An 18,692-nucleotide genomic window follows, 5' to 3' on the forward strand; every position below is an offset into this window, starting at 1 on the left:
CCAGCAGTGATCCAGATATTTTAAAATGAGTACAAGTCTTTCACAAGGACAGTGTAAAAGTGTAATTAGCAGCTATGCAGTTTAGATTTTTTATTTTTATGCAGGACTTTTTTTCTTCTGGAATGCCTTTTTTCCCTGGGTGGGGCAGGTTGTCATGCCAGGAGCCATTCTGGGCTGCTCGTGCATGGCTGGGCCACGCTGCATGAGGAGCTGATCTGGGCAGCTTGTGCACAGCTGTGCTGCACTGGGAGCTGCTCGGTGTGGCTTGCGCATGGCTGCGAAGCGCTAGGCGCTGCTCTGGGTAGCTTGTGCATGGCTGCACTGCGTAGGGAGCCGCTGTGGGCGGGACAGCAGAGGAGATGCTGGCCACTCCTGTGCGAGGTAGGTGGGGGGCAGTGTGGGGCTGCTGGGGGGTGTTAAGCCACCTGGGGGTCGTTTGGGTCTGCAAGAGGTTAAGCCACGTGGGAGTGGGAGGGGGGCAGTTTGGGGCTGCAGGGGGTTAAGCTGCTTAGGAGCAGGATGGGGAGCAGTTTGGAGCTGTGAGGGGTTAAACCACCTGGCGGTGGGAGGGAAAGGCAGTTTGGGACTGCAAGGGGTTAAGCCTCCTGGGGGTGGGGTAGAAGTGTGGGGGGGAACAGCTGAGTTCCAGCACCTTATTTTCTAGGGAAAAAAACAGTGTTTTTAAATGTAACCTTATTAGGATTATTTGCAAAAGTATGGCAGGGATAGGATGAGGAAGAGAGAAAACAATGAATAATCAAGGGTATTCTTTCTAAATCTACAATTCTATCAGACAGAGGTTGACAAATTCCCTCAATGCAGTTTGTGATGCATGGAAGTGAGTCATCAACAAGATCTTTTAGATGATCATTCTGTCTCCTTGATGTGTCCTCCGCTTGTTTCAGTGGGATTTCTGTGGCGGTTCCTATACAGTGGAGTGCTCTAAGGCAGGGTTGCACAAAGTGGTGGGTGCACCTGCCCCCCTAGCACCTCTCCCCACTTCAAGTTATCTCCTATGTGCTCCTCCCCCTTTGGGGCACCCTTGAGTCCCCCACATGCCCTCCTGGGGTCCTGTCCCTGAGCATCCCTCTCCCCTTTGGAGCGCTCCTGGAGTCCCCCAGAACCCTCCTCCCAAGCACACCCCCCTCACCCTCCCGCATCCTGTCCTGTGGTCCTCCTTCAGGTTGGGGTGGCTCTGCTAATTGCAGGAAGGAAAGTGGGGCGTGATATCAAAAGTTTGCTTACCCTTGTTCTAGGGAACACAGTGGTATAAATATATGCTTTTGTGTGAAGATAAAGTATTTTCCATTGTAAACCTTACCCTGGCAATAGGGAAAACTGTAGGCTTCTGAAAGACATCTGTCACACTGCTGCCCTGTAATGCCTGTTCGACACTCACATTGTCCTGTTGTGGAGTCACATGTGGTCTGGTAGGAACCATGGGGAGAACACTGACAAGCTGAACAAAAAAGTCATTATTTGGTAAGAATCAAGCTACATCTACTAAGAAATAACCTCTTTCAGGACTATGAAATTTTAAAATTTAGTACCGGTTGAACTGCTCTAATCCTACACTCTCTTGTCTGGCAACATCCGTAATATGGTATGATTTTAATTAGCCACACAACCACTTATTATGGGTGTGGCCAAGTTCCCCATGGTCCCATAAAGTTTATTTACAGCCACCAGTCCTGGCTCTCAGTTTTCTGTGTTGATATTTAGCTCTAATTTACTCCAAGTGTCTCCTAAGAGCCCAGTAAGCAATGGAAGTGTTGGTAATGTGTTAGACAATATTGACCTCCCATGGCCCAACAAATTCTCTCGTCTGGCACTGGTCAGGTCCCAAGGGTGCCGGACAAGAGAGGTTCAACCTGTATTACTTGTCTGGAAGGTTCCTGATTTTCTTTCCAACAAGACTGTTAAAAACTTCGCTGTCTAGATACTTCTTAATAATGCGCACATCAGTCGGAAATCTGAGTGCCCTTATTTCACACTAGTGTTGCATTATTTTTCCTGTCTTAACAGAAGCAGGTAAGACTATCAAGAACTTCACTGCCCTCATTCTTCTGTTCTTGTTTTCAGTCTGAGAGCAGACCAAAGTGAGGTTTGTTGTGTGTTTGAGGGTCCTGTTTATTATTATAGAACACGTAAGGCAAAGGCCTTTCCTGGGCTATGATTTAGAAGTAGTACCTATTAGATAGTACCTACCATGTTCTAACATCAGGGTATAAAGGACTAAAAAGTGAGTACTGCCTTTTCTCTAGAGAGCGACCATGTTTGTAGTCATCTTCATGTTCCTGTCCACACGACTGACCCCAGTATTGCAATGACTTACATTCATGCTAAACTTTCGCATTGTGAGTACTCTCACTGACACGAATAAGAGCACGCCTTGGTCTGTGAGGTGAAGCATGTATCCATGTATCCTTGCAGGATCAGAGTCCAAAGTGTTAATAACAATTGTTCTTGCAGAGTACCAATTGGTTCCCTAACAGTTGTTGGATTTCTTTTCCTGAGAACCAGTTACAGTCACACTGTAAAACAATATAGCTCCTCTGGTACTGCCAATCATAAATACATTTTAATGAGCCTGATTTTTAGGAAACAAAAATCCCTGTTTATGATGGTCCGTGGTACCAGAGACAATACAATCGCACTTAAAACCATGCACATAACAACCACGTTTAAACCAGTCAAGCATATTTCAATTACAGTTTAGACAGTGTCTACATGTTTCACGCTTCCTCATAACTTTCCTGTGTCTAGATTTCTGTTATATCAGTCATATCACATTCTTCGTCTGATCAGTAAAACTGATCGGGTGAGTAAGGTTACTGACATGAGTAAAGGATTGCAGAATCGAGCCCTTTTAGTTTTCATGTAGACTAGGAGTTAAGATGTGATGTTAACTCATGAGAGCTATCACATGTTAACATGTTTTAAAAGTCTACAAGGCAATGGAGACTTTAATGAATGCCAAACTAGTTGAGTTAAAGCTGAGGTTCCCCCTTGGCTTCAACTTGACCAAGTTAGACTTTCTAGAGTAGGGAAGGGTAAGAAACAGCTGCAAGCCAGATCCAGGCCACCTAACACGTGGATCCAGCCTATGGGTGACATTTCACCCACATGCTGTTTTTATCCCACTGCAGGGGTAACAGTGGGAGATGGGAGCCAGGAGCTTTTTAAATAGCTGCAGCATTGTAGCAGCAAGGGCTGGGAGCTGCGAGCCTGGAGACCTTTAAATTGCTGATATTTAAAGGGCCCCTGGCTCCTGCTGCTAAGGTGGCACATGGGGTTCCTGCAGCTGTTTAAAAATCTTGTGGCTCCAAGCCCCTGCTGCTACCCCTGCAGTGGGATATAAACAGTATGAGAGCCAAGTGCAACTCGTGGGTGGGATCCAGGCTCCCACTGCCAGGCTGTATCTTGTCCACCCTTGTAATGGATGGTGAGTAATTTCATTAATAAGAAATGTGTGGCTCTTGACAGCTTTCCATAATTTGTGGACCATCCCTTCAGCAGAAATTATTGCCCGCCCGCGTTCTAGAGGCAGCAAGCATTGTCTCCACTAGACAGTTAGAACTTGCTAGTGAGCACAGTAGCTAACATGTGCTAACACAGAGGTCTCAAACGCAAGGCCCACAGGCCAACTACAGGCCAGGGGATATTCACAATCTGGCCCCAGATTCCTGGTGATTGGGGCAAAGCAGATGCTCATCTCCATCCCCCAGGCCTTGCCCTGTTCTGCCACCACACTGCTCTCTCCCCCTCTTGCGCCCCAGTCCCTGGGGCATGAGGCCTTGAGGGTTAGGCCTGGTGCAAGGCAGCAGCAGTGGTCAGTCCCCTTGCACACACCCCCCTGCACGGCAGTGGACCTGCAGGGAAGTAGAGCAAGTTCACATGACACCACCAGCTCCTGAGGAGGCCTGACCGCAGCTGACATCCCACCCCAGGCCTCCCCTGCCAGCAGCCCTCGAGGCCACATCCCTTGGGAGTCGGGGTGCAATGAGGAGAGAGGGTGAGGCTTGGGAGACAGACACACACACCCTGGCCGCCAGGACTCCTGGGCCAGATTGCAAATATGCTCTGGCCTGTAGCTGGCCTGAGGGCTGTGATTTTGAGAGCCCTGTGTTGACATGACACTTAAAGTCCCAATCTAGACAAGGCCTGAGGGGTTAATGAGGGTTCTAAGAACTTCAGTTGGTCGCCTCACCAACCTGCCCCACAGGCTGCTCCATAACAATTTGTCACATAAAGAGGGGGAGGAGGGAATGTTTTACTGTTTCTGTCTAAAATGACTCACAACCTTGCTTTGATTCTTGCAGTTTTATATGGGAACACTGTTGGGGGAATTAACTGTTTTTTCTCTGTGTAACAGAACAAAAGCAAAGTGAAACAAGGATCTGCTAAGTATCGGGGTAGCTGTGTTAGTCTGTAACTGCAAAAACAAAGGAATTGCTGTTACTCACGCAAACAGTTGGGATAGCTGAAATAACCTGGAGCACACTGGTTGCATCTAAGTCCAGCATAGTTTGCATGGCATTGACACTGACCACTAGGTCCACATGTACTGTCCAATGAACCCACAGCATCACAGTTGCATTCTGCACAGGGGGAAGATAAATAACTATTCATGCAGCTATTGTCTAATACTGTAGATAGTTTACCAAAAGAAAGAAAGCAAGCTCTGGAAAACTCACTTTTGGCACACAAACATGAAGTGTTCAGCCTAAACAATGATTTTACCAGTAAAAATAAATATCAGCCAACAGTGACTTAGAATACAATTGCCTACTCATTGCAGTGGTACAATTTGTTTGAAGACTGCATTGGATCATTTGCAAACTATTCAGAGGATAGAAATTCACCTTAAATGGAAGGAAAATTGTTTGAGGCAAGTACTAAATCTCTTAAAAGATAACCTCAGACAGTAAGTACTCAGGAAGTAGAGTGGCATCTGATATGCCATAATGACAAGCAAGTGATTTATTAGCATAACAATTTGATATACAGTGTTCATATTTAAACATGCTGAAAATTTTAGTTCAATAAAGGCTCAAAGGCTGCTATTGTGCAAAAAAGCTAGTTCATGTGCTGTGAAGTACTGCATAAGAACTATCGCATGGTTTCTGAATCAGTGTCAGAATTTAATTGCTATCCAGCTGGGTGTTTTTACTGGAGCTACCACTATTTTAAAACTTGCTTCACTGTTCCATTTCTGTGTTTCTGGTTTCCCCCTTTCAGTTCCTCTCTGTTCGGCTGCCAAACCTGTCTTACTTTGTTGCGTTCCTTTCAGAGGATTAAGGGAGGCAGCAGGACTCACTGGCCAGTTAATGGTGAGGGAAAGAACTGCTAAACACAATCCACATCCCACATCTTCCAAAAAGACATCTACTTCAGTGGTGCCAGTGCCCATAGTTGAACATTAGGTTGCAAAGTATCTGGGGTAAGGTCCATCTCCTTTGTTCTCTGTTCCACATCAGGTACAAGGGAGTTATGGACCATGGGGCACCTAGGCACTCCAGCAATACAGTAAATAAACAAATTAAGTTAAATGTAGAGTCTTAAATTCTAATTTCATTTAATACAATTACATCAGTGTAAGGGCTTGCTCCTGCACCCAGTGAATCAACGGTAAAACTCCCATTGTCTTTAATGGGAAAGGATCCAGCACCAAGTGGGAGAAGAGTCTGGAACAGACTAGTACATAGAGCTGTAGAAACTGTGATTTAATCTTAAGTGGAACTGGCACGCAGATGGATAACGTTATACCGAGCCAAATTCTTTTCCTTACCCCTCCTCCCAAACAAGTGTTCCAAGGAACTCTGATGTTACACTACATTAAAAAAAAAAACTTTCCAAACATCTTGCCATGTCCTATTACATCAGTTTTATGATCACACACAGGTAAACAGCGTTTAAATAAACTGTTGCCCTTTTTCACTTGGACTGCATGCCCCTTTAAAGTTTTTCTTTGACGTTTAATTATCTTTTACAGTGTTTTTTGTGACTTGTTTTGCATGATCTTTCCATTTATGTTTCATTGCAGACTTCAGTGTTAAAAGTTTAAACTAGTTCAATATGGGCTACGTTTACGACACGAGATTGCCATTTGATTCTCCTCCAACTTAAAAAAATTATAGCATGGACCTAGTACTTTAAAACCACTGAACTGTGTGTACGAATTGAAGTAATCTCATTTGATGTTTTTCATTAAAACTTATAATGTATTCCAGATCTGTGAAAGGGAAAACCACATGGTAATTCTTTATTCCATCCATTTTGTGTGTTGACTCAAACTAGTACTTTGGATTTTTTTTCTAAAGAACATAAATAATTCTATAGGCCTTTCACAGGTGTAGAATGAGAACCTAAAGCCATGATGAAGGTGCTCATTGCATATACTAAACCAAAGTAATAATTGTGATGTTCTGTACTCCTATGTCAACCTTTTTACAAGACTATACTAAATTTTGTATAAAGCATGCCTTGGGAGGTATCATTTTAAAACTCATAATCTGCTGAACATTATTATACTGGTAAAAGATGTGTGGCAATATTATATGTAAAGTTATAAAATTCTACCCTATATGACATGTTCCAGTCTGGGGAAACAGCTTCAAACCAGTCTCCCAAAGACAAAAAAAAGTCTATCCAACTTCTCCTTCAGAGGTCAGCAAAATCAAATGGATCATCGCCTGATTAAGCAGCCATTCTTGGGCAGGAAGGAGGGTGTGAACAAGAACTTTACTTTACAGATGATGAGGTAACTGGCTCCATGGACACGGGGAAGTCAATGGATGTTATATACCCTGACTTTAGGAAAGCTTTTGATACAACATTCTTGCCCACAAATTAAGGAAGTATGGATTGGATACATGGACTGTAAGATGGATAGAAAGCTGGCTTGATGGTCGGGCCCAAAGGGTAGTGGTTAATGGCTCAATGTCTGGTTGGTGGCTGGTTTCAAGTGGAGTGCCCCACAGATCTATTCTAGGACCAGTATTGTTCAACATCTTTATTAATGACTTGGATGAGGGGATGGATTGCACCTTCAGCAAATTTGCAGATGGCACTAAGCTAGGGGGTCAGATAGATATATTGGAGGGTAAGAATGGGGTCTAGAGTGACCTAGACAAATTGGAGGACTGGGCCAAAAGAAATTTGATGATGTTCAACAAGGAGACGTGCAGAGTCCTGCACTTGAGATGGAAGAATCCCAAGCACTGTTACAGGCTGGGGACCAACTGACTAAGCAGCAGTGCAGCAAAAAAGGACCTGGGGATTACAGTGGATGCAAGGATGGATAGGAGTCAACGGTGTGCCCTTGTAGCCAAAAAGGCTAATGGCATATTGGGGTGCATTAAGAGAAGCATTTCCAGCAGATCTAGAGAAGTTATTATTCCCCTCTACTTGGCACTGGTGAGGCCACATCTGGAGTACTGCATTCCATTCTGGGCCACCCAGTATAAACAGAATGTGGATGCATTGGAGCAAGTTCAGCAGAGGGCAACGATAATGATTAAGGAGTGGAGCACATGACCTATAGGAGAGACTGAGAGATTTGGGCTTATTAGTTTGCAGAAGAGAAGAATGAGGGGCGATTTGATAGCAGCCTTCAACTTCCTGAAAGGGGGCTCTAAAGAGGATGGAGAGAGACTTTTCTCAGTGGTGACAGATGGCAGAACAAGGAACAAGGGTCTGAAGCTACAGAAAGAGATGTGCAGTTTGGATATTAGGAAAAACTATTTCACCAGGAGGGTGGTGAAGCACTGGAATGCATTACCAAGAGAGGTGGTGGAATCTCCATCCCTAGAAGTTTTTATGTCCTAGCTTGACATAGTCATGGTTGGGATGATTTAGTTGGGGTTGATCCTGCTTTAGGCAGGGGGCTGGACTAATGACCTCCTGAGATCCTTTCCAGGCCTCGAATTCTATGATTCTATGATATTGGCAGTGAAACAGCAACCCCCAGACCTCCTTTCTTCTGAACACTAGATGGAGATAATCTTCAAAGGGAAAAGAGAACTGTAAGAAATAGCAGGAAAAGCCCTAAATATGCCTCTCTTTCTCTCTGCTCATGGCATCAACAGGACTTGAAAAGACACTGGACTGCGAAGAGGAGTCCTGACTGAAAGAGTTCAGACAACAAAGATTGTAAAAGCGTGTTGTGAGAAAAAAATTCCTTTGAATTCATTTAGCTTGACAAGTTGTATATTAATTGTTTTATTTTATATTGTCTTTGTAACAATTTGTGATTTTTATGCCTGATTACTTGTAATCACTTCAAATCATTCTTTCTGTAGTTAACATTCTTAGTTTATTATTTAACTTAATGGCTGTGTCTACACTGAGCCCTTGTGCTGGCGGTTTGATGCAAATAAGCAGTCCTGAAAATGCAAAATGACAGATCATTTGCATATTGGTGTGGCAAATGTGCATATTAATGCTGCTAATGTGCATATTCATAGCAGAAATCAATTAGTGTAGACGTCGTTCTTCTGGCAAACACCCCCTTTGCTGGCAGCCCCTTTGCCTGATCTTTTCCAGGCACAAGTGTCTGCCGACAAAGGGGGGTTTTGCTGGCAGACCCATGTGTACACTGATTGATTTCTACTGTGAGTATGAAAATTAGCCTCAGGAATATGCACATTAGTTATGTGGATATGCAAATGAGATGCCATTTTGCATTTTTGAGACTGCTTAATGCATCAAACTGCCGGCACTAGGGCTCAGTGTAGACACAGTCAACCAGTGTATGTGGAATACGTTGAATGGATCATGCTAATAATTTTGGATGGGATGCCACATTTTTGCAGAAGTTTCCACTAGGTGTCTCTATCAATGCTGTCAAAGGCTTTTACAAAGTCTATGAAGGTTATGTGCAGTGGGAAGTTCCACTCAAGCAAGTGTACTATGATTGCTCTGAGAGTTGCTATTTGGTCAGTACAAGATCTATTTGGAAGCCGGCCTGTTCTTCCCTGAGTTGTCTATCCATTTCTGTCTTCACTCTCTCCAAGAGAATCCTATTGAACACTTTTCTTGGACTACACAGTAATGTGATGCTCCTCCAGTTCTTGCATTCCTTCAGGTTGCCCAAAATTTCCAAATAGATTATACATCATGTTAACTGATGTCTTACTACCTGCATGATTGCTTCTGTGGGATATTGCCTGGACCAGGTGCTTTTCTGCTTTTCAGATGGGCAATGGCTCCTCTTTGGATAGTCAGTTGCTGTTAATTTGCAGAAGTATATTTGCAGATGGTAACTCCAGAGGTTCCATGAGGGCAGAGCAGTTCAGTACCTCTTCAAATTGCAACACTGTGACAGCCCATCCAAAATTATTAATTTGATCCATTCAATGTACGAACCCTTGACATGCCAAGTTGTTCACAATGGTGCCTTGACAGAATCCTTCAGCATATTCTCAGGAATGCAAGAAGAGTGCTTATTGTCACCTTTCCTGTTTATGATCACAGTGGCAGGGATTATGAACAGGACAACAGATGGCCATCAATGAGGCACACAGTGGACACTTTTCAAGCGGCTAGAGGATATTGATTTTGATGATGATGTCACCCTCCTTTCACACCAACATGAAAGCATGGAAGAAAAGGGCACAGCAGTAGACAAAACTGCCTCAATGACTGGACTGAGCATTTACAAGGGAAAGACCAAGACAATCAACCAGTCCAGCAACAAGATCATCACACTGGGAGGGGATGACCAGGAAGATGGGGAGCAGTTCACCTACTTGGGGAGCATTATGGGAAGAGACGGAGGAACAGATAAGGATATCACTACCAGGACAGGGAAAGAAACAGCTGCATTCAAGAATCTCCATCCCATATGGAGTTCACAAATAATATCTGCAAAGATGAAACTGCAGATCTTCAATATGAAGAGTGTGCTCTTGTATGGATGTAAGACCTGGCATACTAAAAAGTTTTTGAATCACAAGCTGATGAGGATTTCAAATCACAAGACAGATGCCTGAGGTACATCCTTCACATTAAATGGCAAGACTTTGATTTGTCACAAATGAGGAGCTTTGGGACAGAGCAGGACAAAAAACACTTTACATTCAAATCAAGAGAAGAAAGTAGGGGTGGCCACACTCTCAGAAAACCATCATCCAGAATAGTCCATCAAGCTCTCAAATGGAACACACAAGGACAACGCAAAAGAGGAGGACCTCAGACAACGTGGAAAAGATCTACTGACATTGAAGAACAACAACTGGGATACTCCTGGAGTCAGCTAGAAGTTTTGTCCCAAGACAGAGTGAAGGGGAGGAGACTTGTAGATGACCTATGCTACACTCAGAGTACAAGGTTTAAGTCAAGTGTATGTGGAATGAAGAGCTCCAGTGGAATCTTCATTTCAGATAACAGGTGTTTCTGGATATCTTTTTTCTATAAATTAAATTACTGATATTCTACACGCTTGCACTTTTCAGAAGGAAACTGCTAGACAGTATAAGACACATTTCTGGAGATAAGTCCAGAACTGGGAATTTGTTGGTGTCACTCTGCAATATAATTCATAAGTGACTGGCCAGAGTAGTCTGACAACATAGCTGGGAGTGATTTGGCATGCTGGTGTCCGTGAGTGAACAGTCCAGGAATATATTTTATATTTATATTCTATATAAATCCATGGTATTCCCCCATCTTAAATACTGTGTGTACATGTGGTTGCACCATCTCAATTAAGATATGTTAGAATTAAAAAAGATACAGTGACAGACAATAAAAATGGTTGGGGTATGGAACAGCTTCCTTATGAGGCAAGATTACTAAGACTGGAACTTTTCAGCTGGGAAAAGAGACAACGAAGGGGGTACATGATAGAGGTCTATAAAATCATGACTGGTGCAGATAAATAATGAAGTATTATTTACTCCTTCTCATAATGCAAGAACTGGGGTCACCAAAGCTGTGTCTACACGTGCACGCTACTTCGAAGTAGCGGCACTAACTTCGAAATAGTGCCCGTCGCGGCTACACACGTCGGGCGCTATTTCGAAGTTAACTTCGACGTTAGGCGGTGAGACATCAAAGTCCCTAACCTCATGAGGGGATCGGAATAGCGCCCTACTTCAACGTTCAACGTCGAAGTAGGGACCGTGTAGACGATCTGCGTCCCGCAACGTCGAAATTGCCGGGTCCTCCATGGCAGCCATCAGCTGGGGGGTTGAGAGACGCTCTCTCTCCAGCCCCTGCGGGGCTCTATGGTCACTGTGTGCAGCAGCCCTTAGCCCAGGGCTTCTGGCTGCTGCTGCGGCAGCTGGGGATCCATGCTGCAGGCACAGGGTCTGCAACCAGTTGTCGGCTCTGTGGATCTTGTGTTGTTTAGTACAACTGTGTCTGGGAGGGGCCCTTTAAGGGAGCGGCTTGCTGTTGAGTCCGCCCTGTGACCCTGTCTGCAGCTGTGCCTGGCACCCTTATTTCGATGTGTGCTACTTTGGCGTGTAGACGTTCCCTCGCAGCGCCTATTTCGATGTGGTGCTGCGCAACGTCGAAGTTGAACATTGACGTTGCCAGCCCTGGAGGACGTGTAGACGTTATTCTTCGAAATAGCCTATTTCGATGTTGCTACATCGAAATAAGCTATTTCGATGTAGGCTTCACGTGTAGACGTAGCCCAAATGAAATTAATAGAAAGCAGGTTAAAAACACACAAATGAAAAAAGGAAGTATTTCTTAACAAAGTGACAGTCAACCTGTGAAACTCTTTGCCAGAAGCTGCTGTGAAGGCCAAGGCTATAACAGGGTTAAAAAAAAGAGAACTAGATAAGCTCATGTCCTTCAATGGCTATTAGCTAGAATGGGTGGAATGGTGTCCCTAGCCCCTGTTTGCCAGAAGTTGGGAATCGGAAACAGGGAATAGATCATTAGATGATTACCTGTTCTGTTTGTTCTCTGTAGGGCACATGGCACTGGCCACTGTCAGAAGACAGGATACTGAGCTAGATGGAACATGGTCTGACCCAGCACATCTATCCTTCTGTGCAAGCTTAGAATCCACGAGTACTGATCAGTGCCTGCTCTCTACAGCAGGGCAGTAACTTAGGCTGAAGGATTTGGATACATGACCAAATTCTTTTCTCAGACACAACAATAACATCAATGGGCTTTCATCACGGAAACGAGATAACAGAAACTGATCCAAGGTCTTTCATATGCTCTCATAATACACATGGAATGACTGACGGGGAGGGGAAGCAATGGGTTCTTACGTACAAAATAAAAAGCACCTTCTTTTCACATGTTACAAAACAGAAAGCTTCTAAGGATGTAAGTGCTCTTGCTAGTAGAGACCCTCTTTAAAAAAACAAACAAACAAATCCTTCCTAGCACATCTTTGTATACGTCTTTCATCTTATGACAGTGATGCTGCTAGCACTCTAAGCATCTATGTGAAAAGGGGTTTCATTGCCTTTTATTTTTAAGAAGAGCATGTGTGCTGTTTGTTGATTCCCACTACAGCATTCAATCTGTCCATAGGACATAGAGAAATATAAAAACAAGATCTAATAACTAGATTTGGAGACTTGCCCACAGTCAAGAGCAGTGACAGGACAAGAGAACACTATAAACTTTCACCATACAGGAAATAAGAGAATCTTACTTATTTATAAGAATGAGTCAGTCAATGCAAAGACAAAACCTTAAACTATGGTCACTGCAGTGCAGCCTCTCAGTGGCCAGTTCAATGCTATACGTATCACCTGCAATCTTACCTTGACAGGTGGGGAAAGAATGGTAGCTGGGGCGACAGCTGTCACACTGAGGTCCATCTACCTCAAAGCGGCAGAGACATTTTCCAAGGAAATCACAGATTTCAGGGAGGACACCAGCTGAATTACATGCACACTCTACAAACAAGAGATGAATTTTAGTGGCAGCACCTTCGGAGATATTCCTCTTCCCCCTTCCTTAAAAATATTCCCTTCTTCCTAATTGCCCACATAAAGAGCTAGACTCTGCCATCCTTCTGTTGTTGATTAACACTAACGTATAGATTTCAAAATGAATATTAGCAAAAAAAGGTATTAATCAGTGTGAGTAAGCATGGCAGAACCTGGCCCAAAGGTCAGTGTCAAGGAAATACCATGTGGTTCTTATTGAGAGCCAGATGGAGCAGTACTCTGCACTGGAAATAGTGCCACAGTTTTCAAGACTACCCGTGATATAAACAACCGTGGCCTGGCTGTACAATCTCAGTTTGGAGCTGGGCTACTGAAATATATCTTAAAAACTTTCTGTAGATTATTGCCAACACCAGTATGTAGATATACAATAAAAGTATTATTTAAAAAAAAATCTATCTAGAACTGGCTGTAGCAGTCATAGCTTGACACACCAAAGGGGCCCTGTCAAATCTAATTAGGCCTAAAATTAAAGTTTTGTAAAACTAAGGTAACAGAATTTTTTCCATTTTTGTTCAACTGTCATCAATTACACATTATTAAACCCATCATCAAATCAGATCTGACAGATGAATTGTACGTTAGGTAATAGACAATTAACTGAAGGTACCTGTATAATTTAGGGAGAAAAAAATCCTTCTCTAAACCTTTTAAACTTTTTTGTTTTCTATCAATCTATGCAGAATCACTTACTAAAATCTACATAGAACAAGGTTGTATCCACAAGATATGGGTCTTATTTACTGAAAGAGGGTGCTGTAACTTACTCTGACAGAAAGGGTAATGAAAATACCCTACTGCACAGGCATCACAGGAAAGCCCCTGAAATCCAACCCGACAACTGCACTGTCCTGTCTTTCCATCACAGTTGCCATGCAGCACTCCGGAGCCATAGCACTGGCAAGCTACAGAGCACATTTTGTAAAAGAAAACAATTTCTCTGTCACAGTCTTAAAGTTCACATTACACTTTGATTTAAAATGTTGGCATTTGTATATGATTTGAGTTCAGACTGTAAAACAAAAACTAAGGAACTTACGCTGACATCGAGGGCCAAAAAATCCTGGTTTACAGCCATCTTCGAACATAAAGAAAAGAAAGAGATGAACAAAGCTGCTGCATAAACCCATAAAATGCCTTTACATTTATGAGCAACATAACAGACCAAGGTTAATGCTGGTTAAAAAACTGCATTATTATTCTGTAACTAATACAAATATTTATGTGCCCATTTTCAAAATGTGAGCAATCACCTATTTTTCTGCAAAGTTCTTTTATGATCAATATTGTCAAGAATACAAATTTACAATATGTATAATCACAGGAGCATCCATCAAGAGACAAGTATCTCTGTTGTGCCTCAAATTTTGGTGCTACTGGCTAAAAGTTGAACAGTTGTAGTTCTGATTCTTTCAGTGTAGATTTATTCTCTTAATTATTGCTCTTTGTTATTCTTTTCATTTTAGAAATATGAATGAAATAGATTTAGCCATACAATTCTGAGCCAGGTAAACTCTTTTTAAGGCTACTTATCCAGTGTCAATCCTCCCAGCTGAATCAAAGAGGAGATGATTGGCTCTAAATGAACATGGTATGGGATGAACACAGAGCGGGGTCTAGCATTTTAAAGACATTTTCAGAAAAACAACTAGGGCATATAAACATATAAATGGATTTATGTTTGTCTGATAATGGCTACGTCTACACTAGCCCAAAACTTCTAAATGGCCATGCAAATGGCCATTTAGAAATTTACCAATGAAGCGCTGAAATACATATTCAGCGCCTCATTAGAATGCCGGCAGCCACGGAACTTCGAAATTGACACGGCTCGCTGCCACGCGGCTTGTCCAGACGGGGCTCCTTTTCGAAAGGACCCCACCAACTTCGAAATCTCCTTATTCCTAACAGCAGAAAGAAATAAGGGGATTTCGAAGTTGCCAGGGTCCTTTCAAAAAGGAGCCCCATCTGGACGAGCCATGCAGCTGTGAGCCGCGTCAATTTCAAAGTGTCGTGGCTGCCGGCATTCTAATGAGGCGCTGAATATGTATTTCAGCGCTTCATTAGTAAACTTCAAAATGGCCAGGAATTTTGGGCTAGTGTAGACACGGCCAATGTTTCTAAGACTTCACTAGTTCAACAGATGAAAGCCATTTTGTAAACACAAACATCAACACCAACTCAGTGAATGCTACTGAAAACTAGAAAATGTCATATTTGATTAGGATCTTAAAAAGGGTGCCAGATTTTTTGTATCAGCAGCAAAGTGAAGCTTGAATTATTATTCATTTGAGTCATGTTTGTGGTGTTCTACTATATAAAAAAGGCCCTTGAATTGAATGGAGTCTTTCCGAAGATTTTAACTGGCTTTGCATTGGTCTTTAAATAAGAAACATGTTGCAGTTATAAAAGCAAAGTGCTGCATTGCCAAGGGTATTACATAGTATTTGCCAGGGCAGAAGAGACCAAAGACAGAGGTCAGGTAGCCTTAAGTAAGAGATTTTTCACTGGCAGACAGCTGACAAGCTGTTCATATAATCCTAAAATGGATCAGTTTATGATGCTGTCAAGCTAAAAAGTCATCTTTTGCAGGTGTTTGCCTGAAGCCAGCTGACCTTATTTTTACCCATTTTTCATTCTGGGGCTAGCACGTTAAATTGCTGAATATAAATATGAGTATATGTTGGGTTTCTAGTAAGAAGACAAATACTGAGAAAGATATTGCAGCAATAGCACCAAACATGACCATACAACAGCAAACATTTCTGAAGCAATATAAAAAGAGAAAGAACTTACCCAGCATACCACCAGCTTCAGGGTATTCTGGATTTGGAGTAGTAAAAGTATAAATAGGAATTCCTTTAAAATAAAAAAACACTATTAGGAATACTAGTAACAAATAAATCATGGATTTCTTTCACTTAAGATCATGTCATAAAACCCTTGTGCTTTTTATTATAAATAATATACAGTATTTATATGAATCCAGCAACCATGTTCAGTTTTTGTATTTGATTTCAAAGAACTGGTAATAACAAGACTTGGAGCTCTGCACCTCCACATTCCCAAATAATATGCATACCAGGAGCTAGACTACGGTCCCTTCTCAAGGAATAACCATGGGAAACCAACTGTCAGCTGGAAAATCTACAAGGCTATCTTTTTGTTCTGCCTTCTTTGCAGAGGAATTTCTGATACCATTTACTGGGTAGCAATGCTTGTCTGGAAATGGTGCAAAACTTTCAGGAGCTCTTCTGTCACTACTTCTATTTTGTGTTCCTGTGCCCCATTTCTGCCCTGTTCTGAAGGCATAGCATTAATAGTGACATTTGCAATAACTCATTGGCAGACTTCCATGTGGAAATCCACCATACAAACACAGGGAAACACTCCCCTAAAAGATTCTCCTCTGCCTGCTTGCATTATGGATTTGACTCAAAGCCTGTGGAAAATGTTCCATGGACTTCAGTGGCTATGCATTGGGTTCCATCGGAGCAGCACTCCTATGGGCTGTATTTGGCTCTTGCAGTTCCTTGCAGGGGGTTCTTTGCCCACACTACTCCCAGCCCCAAGAAGCAGTGAGCTGAGAGATAAAAAACAGTGAAGCTTGCCTAGAAAGGAATTTCTGGAGCAGCCCTTTTGGAAACCATAGAGACCAGGTCCTCCACAGGCTAGAAGGGCTAGCCACAGCCAAAGATGTCCTGCTGGCCCAGAAAAAAGAAGCAGCTAGACTTTAACCGAGAGGGAAACTTCTACAACTATGGAGGTCTCAAGCGGAATGCCTAGCTAGCTGCCTCCTTTCTTTTTCAAGAATCATGCTCCACTTCTGGTTGCAATTCAGGTGAGGTAAAATCCCTGTTTAAGAGCTAGAGAAAATGAACCACAATTAAATAACTTTTCCTCGAGGCCTTGCAGCTTCTCTGTGGCAGAAGCAGGATTAAAACTCAGCTCCTGGTTTGAAAATCTGAGCTCTGTCCACCCCTAAAAGAATCTTAAATGAATGTCAAAGTCTGGGACTGTAACTAGATCTCTGATGTCTATCTTAACTTCTGTTCTATGTACAATGGGGATAATAATACTTGTCTCATCTGGATATTATGATACTTAATTTATTAAAGTCTGTAAACATTTGATAATATGGAAAGCTGGCAGTTTTATATAAGTGCAGTGGAGTGAATACTGATTTAAAATATAAATGAATATTAAAATGACTATAAGCCAGTGAAACAGAGATATATCCCATTAAATACTTACGGACACACAATGGGAAATTATAGTATCCTTCAGCACATTTTTCACAATTTTCACCATCAAAGTTCACTTTACAATGACAGTGACCAGATCCTTCCTCACAGCCATCTGAATGCTCTGGATTACAACTGCAGGCTAAATAAGTAACAGTTAAACATTTTCTTTGAATGAACTGATCTGTTGTTTTGGCAAAGAAACATAACATGGTAACTTTAGGAGTTTCAACTGTATTTGTAACTGCATTATTAAATAAATAATGCTACAAATTAAACAATTACATATTACTTCACATCTTCCGAGTGCTGAATAAATTAATTAGCCCTGAGAAATAGATAAGTATAATAAATACTTTCCTATCTGGCATTCTATTATCCAGCACTCTCAAATAACCGGCATTTTAGCCATAAGTAAATTTTAGTTATGTTTTCCATAAGTACAGCAGAGTGAAAATAAATACAAATAAATAGAGCAAATACAGTATACGTTTACACTGTACAATACTACCGTTGTGGGTAAGTAAATTACTCTGCACACATTTTGTTTGTTTCTTAATATCTAATCTTGTTTTTCTTTAGCGTTATACATTGCTAGGTACACCTCTCTATTATTCAGAATATTTGAATATTCAGCAACCTCCTGGTTCTGGGGCTGTCGGATATGAAAGAGTTTCCTGTATTATTATTTACAAATCCCTTAACTCAAAGCTGTATTTTTCTATATACAATATCTTCCTCTTGTCATCGCCAAACAAAACTGATATTTGTGTGACACTGCCTCTCATCCACCTGTAAAGAAATCTTCATCCATACCTTTCGATTCCTGCAACAGCTTCATAGTAGGAGCCTAAGGCCTGATCCACACTCGGAGATAAAGTCAAATTTAAGGCTCTGTGGTCTATTTTAAAATCTCTCTGTATACACCCTAGTGTTCAATAAGTCAATTGTAAGTGGCTGTCATGCTGACTTCTGTACTGCTGACTTCCCAAGGAAGTTAGTCAAAAAATCGAATTTGAAATGTTGAGCTAAAACAGTTTAGATTAGCCAGGGTTGAAATTGATTTTATTAGCCCTGGAAACGATGCTATAATGCCCCTTGAGGTGTTTTTTCTGGTCATCACCCCACCCCCGCTGCTCTCCAGGTGAGCTGGAAGGAGGTGACAGGAAGCGGCATTCATCAGCTGGGGAATTTTGATTAGATTTCCTTTCCTCTGTGACCAGTGTGGTGAGCACACATGTGGATCACATCTCTGCAGCACACCTAGCACATCTTGTAGCCATGAGTTCCCAGGATTGCAAAAGGGCCCAAGCATGGAGACATCAGGAGAACTTAGACCTCTTTTCAGTGTGGGGCAAAGAAGCTATTGTGAGCCAGTTCAAATCCAGCAGAAGGAATGCGGATATGTACGGCAAGACATCAAGAGGCATGATCGAGACAGGTTACAACAGGGACACTCAGCAGTGCCTCATGAAGATCAAGGAGTTGTGCCAGAACTACCAGAAATGCAAGACAG

General features: G+C 42.3%; 1 protein-coding gene across 1 annotated transcript in view; it reads right to left on the reverse strand.

Annotated features, from left to right (window-relative positions):
* LAMA3 (laminin subunit alpha 3) overlaps window positions 1-18,692 on the reverse strand; it is a 240,268-nt gene that overhangs the window by 155,205 nt on the left and 66,371 nt on the right. Inside the window, exons 10-16 of the mRNA XM_074987282.1 lie at window positions 17,187-17,318; window positions 15,729-15,791; window positions 13,972-14,010; window positions 13,700-13,837; window positions 12,744-12,878; window positions 4,467-4,601; window positions 1,322-1,459 (exon numbers count right to left, since the gene is read on the reverse strand). Coding sequence (XP_074843383.1) covers window positions 1,322-1,459; window positions 4,467-4,601; window positions 12,744-12,878; window positions 13,700-13,837; window positions 13,972-14,010; window positions 15,729-15,791; window positions 17,187-17,318 — 780 coding nt within the window. The remainder of the gene's footprint in view (window positions 1-1,321; window positions 1,460-4,466; window positions 4,602-12,743; window positions 12,879-13,699; window positions 13,838-13,971; window positions 14,011-15,728; window positions 15,792-17,186; window positions 17,319-18,692) is intronic.

Source organism: Carettochelys insculpta, chromosome 2, assembly GCF_033958435.1.
Source record: "Carettochelys insculpta isolate YL-2023 chromosome 2, ASM3395843v1, whole genome shotgun sequence".
In the NCBI taxonomy this organism is placed as follows: domain Eukaryota; kingdom Metazoa; phylum Chordata; order Testudines; family Carettochelyidae; genus Carettochelys; species Carettochelys insculpta.